This window comes from Meriones unguiculatus, chromosome 5 (genome assembly GCF_030254825.1).
Source record: "Meriones unguiculatus strain TT.TT164.6M chromosome 5, Bangor_MerUng_6.1, whole genome shotgun sequence".
Lineage (NCBI taxonomy): Eukaryota > Metazoa > Chordata > Mammalia > Rodentia > Muridae > Meriones > Meriones unguiculatus.
Window position 1 is genome coordinate 50,086,167 of NC_083353.1, and position 4,645 is coordinate 50,090,811.

General features: G+C 41.7%; 1 protein-coding gene across 1 annotated transcript; it reads left to right on the plus strand.

Annotated features, from left to right (window-relative positions):
• The first annotated feature begins 1,712 nt into the window (after positions 1 to 1,712).
• Positions 1,713 to 2,642, plus strand: LOC132654065 (vomeronasal type-1 receptor 44-like). Its single transcript, XM_060383342.1, has one exon. The coding sequence runs from the start codon at positions 1,713 to 1,715 to the stop codon at positions 2,640 to 2,642; it is 930 nt and encodes a 309-aa protein (XP_060239325.1).
• The last annotated feature ends 2,003 nt before the right edge of the window (positions 2,643 to 4,645 follow it).

The following is a 4,645-nucleotide window of genomic DNA, read 5'->3' on the forward strand; positions in this document are numbered from 1 at the left end:
AGAAGTTTTCATGTTGAGAGGTGAGGGTTACACTCATCTGTGGATATAAGAACAAATACTTAGAACATTTAAAACATTTTTGCTTCTTGTCAGTATACTGTATACTCACACAAACTGGTGAGAAAAATTATGAAGTTATTTCATCTCACACCCTTGATTTTCAGTTGATAATTCTTTACTGTGTATCTGGGAAACTTTTTACAACATTATATACTTCATGTGTATTCAAAATTCATTAGAGGAAATGATGATCTCTACATAAAACACACACTGAATTTCCTACATTCCTGAAGTCTGGAGAAGTCCCCTACACCTTGAAGGTAAGGAGACTTAAGACTCCTGTGGAGCCCATCCCTCAAGACTGGGTGGACACTTTCATTTAATTATGAACTTAGAATGAGATGGCCCTGAGCTTATTATAATTGTAGTTTTGTTTAGCACCCTAATTTTACCTGTCAAAAGAGGAAAAAATAAGGAGTATGCTCACCCTGAACTTATCCCGATATTGGATGCTCAGGCTCTCTTCACAGAGGCATCATGGCTGGAGATTAAAGTCATAGGTTGGAGGCAGAGTCACTTAAGAGAGTTCAGAGAAAAACCAGGATTTCTCTGGAAACAGAACTTGTCTCCATCATTCTATCCTTTTGGTCATTTTTTTCTTTTCTGCTTCATGCAGGGAAGGAGCTGATCTGTCATTCACAGAGCTGCATTCTGTCTCCCAGGACACTGCATGAGAAAACCAGCAGCTGACAAGTACAGAGATCACTTTGTGCCTGAAACAGTTCCATGCTTGGTGTGTAGGTAGAATCCTCACACCTAGGGGCTTCTTGACTGTGCATATGTTCCAGAGTTGCTGACTGGAGCTCATCTTCTGAGTGCTTATGGTCACACTCTGAAGAAATGGCAGATAGTCGGCAGGATTTGATTCAGAGTCCAAACTGGTAATTATTTGTTCTGGAGATTAATAAGAACATTTGGCCTGGCCGGGCAGTGGTGGTGCATGTTTTCAATCCCAGCACTCAGGAGGCAAAGGCAGGAGGATCTCTGAGTTCTAGGTCAGTGTTGTCTACAGAGTGAGTTCCAGGACAGCCAGGACTACATAGAGAAACCCTGACTTGAAAAACCGAGAGAGAGAGAGAGAGAGAGAGAGAGAGAGAGAGAGAGAGAGAGAGAACGAGGAGGAGGAGACAGAGGTAAGAGGGGCAGGGAGGGGGAGAGAGACAGACAGAAAGAGACATAGAGAATGAATGATTAATGACTGAATGAAAAAGAGAGTGAATGACTACTTGGCCAGCAATGAAGAGGGCAGTGAGATAAATGACCCTGTGCATGTGGGTCTGACAATCAAGTGAGATGCAGCTATTACCCCTGAATAAACCAAACATGTGGATCAGGAGAGGTTAATTTTTTATAACTTGTGGAAATGTTTAATGTACAAGAAAGTTTGTATTTTGAGACAGGCCTACAATGGTCTGCACAGTTCAGTTTTGCATGGGAAGCATCAGGACAGTGGGGACAATGGGGACTATGGGGATGGCCTCAAGGGAGTCTGAGATGGAGCTGAGTTCTTTTTGGATGAGGTGGAATTGGGATGAATTGACATGTTGTTGCCATCTCAGTGTTGGGGGGTAATGCTTCATTACCAGTATTTGTAATGAAGAGTTTTCTCTTTTCTCCTCAGATTTTTGGTACTTCAAATACACACACATACAATGAATAAAGCCAGCATACTCCACACTAACACAAACATTAAAATCACCTTGTTCTCTGAAATGAGTGTTGGGATCTCAGCCAACAGCATCCTTTTCGTCTTCCATCTCTGTATGCTCATTGGTGCGCACAGGCCTAAGCTCATTGATCTCGCCATTGGTTTCTTGGCCCTGACCCAACTACTGATGCTGCTAACTATGGGACTCATAGCTGCAGACACGTTTATGTCTCAGGGGAGGTGGGACCCCACCACATGCCAATCCCTTATCTATCTGCACAGGTTCTTGAGGGGCCTCTCCCTTTGTGCTGCCTGTCTGCTGAATGTCCTCTGGACCATCATCCTCAGCCCTAGAAGCTGCTGCTTAGACAAGTTTAAACATAAATTTCCCCATGACATCTCCTGCGCCCTTTTTCTTTGTGTTCTCTACATGTCTTTTAGCAGTTACCTCCTGGTATCAATAAGTGCCATCCCCAATTCGACCTCAGATAATTTTATGTATGTTACTCAGTCTTGCTCACTTCTCACACTGAGTTACTCCAGACAAAACACATTTTCCACACTGGTGGTCTTCAGGAAAGCCTTTCTTATAAGTCTCATGGTGTTCTCCAGCGGGTACATGGTGACTCTTTTATACAGACACATGAAGCAGGCCCTGCATCTTCACAGCACCAAACTTTCTCCAAAAGCATCCCCAGAGCGAAGGGCCACCCGGACCATCCTGCTGCTCATGAGCTTCTTTGTGGTTCTCTACATTTTGGACAGTGTTATCTTCCACACAAGAATGAAGTTCAAAGATGGCTCTCTGTTTTACTGTATCCAGATTCTTGTGTCCCATGGCTATGCCACAGTCAGTCCTCTTGTGTTTATTTGCACTGAAAAGCATATAACTAAATTTTTAAGGTCACTGTGGGACAGGAAATTAAATATCTGATTAATCAATGATGGGTAAAATTGTACACTCCTTAATACAATCCAATATGTTGCCATCATATCATGACATAGTAGGAACATTCTGTGGCTTAAACTGATATGTGAAAACATCCTTTTAACATTCCATCTGTTTACTCTGTGTGTGGATGGCAAGTATATAAAACAATATTAAACTGCATTCCCACTCAGATATCACATGAAGTTTATCTTTCTCAATGGGTTTTCAAAGGAGGTCTGTGAAATGGCTCTCATCTGTCTTTTTTAGCACATTACTTTTTATTTATTTATTTATTTATTTATTTATTTATTTTGGAATTTGTGGCAGGGTTTCTCCATGTAGCCCTGGCTATCCTGGGCTTGCTTTGTAGATCAGGCTGACCTCATACTCACAGAGATCTACCTGCTTCTGCCTCCCTGAGTGCCGGGATCAAAGGCATGTGCCATCATGCCCAGATTACTTTTAATTTTTTTAAAAAATGATTTAACTTTTAACTGTGTGTGTATGTTTTTGTGTCTGTGCTTGTGTCTGTGTGTGTGTGTGTTTGTGTGTGTGTATGTGTGTGTGTGTGTGTGTGTGTGTGTATGTGAGTGCAGGTCATCCTGGAGGCCAGAAATGTCAATTACTCTTAGAGCTAGACTTATAGGCAGTTGTGTGCCACCCAAGGGTGAGTGGTGATGATTGAACTTGAGTCTTTTAGAAAACAGTTTGCATATGTGCTGAGCCATCTCTCTGGCACAGCCCATTACTTTAAATATGACATTTTCAATAAATCAATGCCTCAGTTGTTTATATTTGGAAAAATATACAAGGAAACACTGTTTTGAGAATAAATTATCACAGGATGCAGAACACACACACACACACACATACACAGAGCCAAAATGATATGCAGAGAAGCATCCTGTCATTTGCATAATGGTGCTCCTATGGCCTGATTTAAAACAGTCAAAGTAGAAACAGCCACTGTCTAGAAGTGTCAGGATGTGGGATCAGGTCATGGCCTCCCCTTGTTAAGGAATGCTAGTCAGAACATGAAGAACACCTCGAATGTCTGCGATGCCAGTCAGACACACTGCACAATCTTGATGAGTTGCTTATGAAAGATGGAGCTTAGATGTGTCAAAGGAATAGAGACCATAGACAAAGTGCTTTATCTGGGCTCAAAAAATCCAAATTTAAATAGGAAACTAGTCACAGATAGTTACTCAGCTGCACTATTGATATACTCCAGGGACCTGAGGGCTTGCAGCATGCCTGCTTAATTGAGACTAATCAGATACCTGCCCAGAGCACACTTCATGTAAGAGAACACGGACTCAGTCACACAAGTCACACAGTTGAGCACACTCACAGGAAGACTTCACACAGCTGAACCCACTCACAGGCATACTTTACAGTGCAGAACACACACTTAGAGACTTACTTCCCACAGTAAAACTGTTATCTGTCACTCAGTGTGAGGATATGTCACAAGCATGGACCCCACTCACACCCAGAATCGAGTAATTTCAGTGTTGACACTTACATATAATCTAAAGAAATAACTGAAAACTGGTTAGTGGAAAAAGAAAGATCAGAGAAGATCTGTTCCATGTTCTGTCTACACTCTGAGTGAGACCTAGAGCCTCAGACAGGATGTAAATTAACAAAAAGAATGGAATTTAACTAGGTAACATGAGAGAACATTTCACACACCAAGGACATGGAGGAGAAGAAATAAACCACACAACTGTAAGTTGTATAAACCCACGAGCAGACATTTGCCTGGTGGCTCAAGTCTATAACCATGAAATCAAAACAGGAGGATAGTGAGTTCAAGGCCAGCCTGAGCTACAGGATGAGTCCAGACTAGCACATAACAGTCACAAAGCAAAAATAATTATAAGAATAAAATATTATTTTAAAATCCAATATAAGATGGGTGGTGGAGGCGCAAGCATTTAATCATAGCACTCAGATGGCAGAAACAGGAGATTCTCTGAGTTCAAGGTCAGCCTAGACTT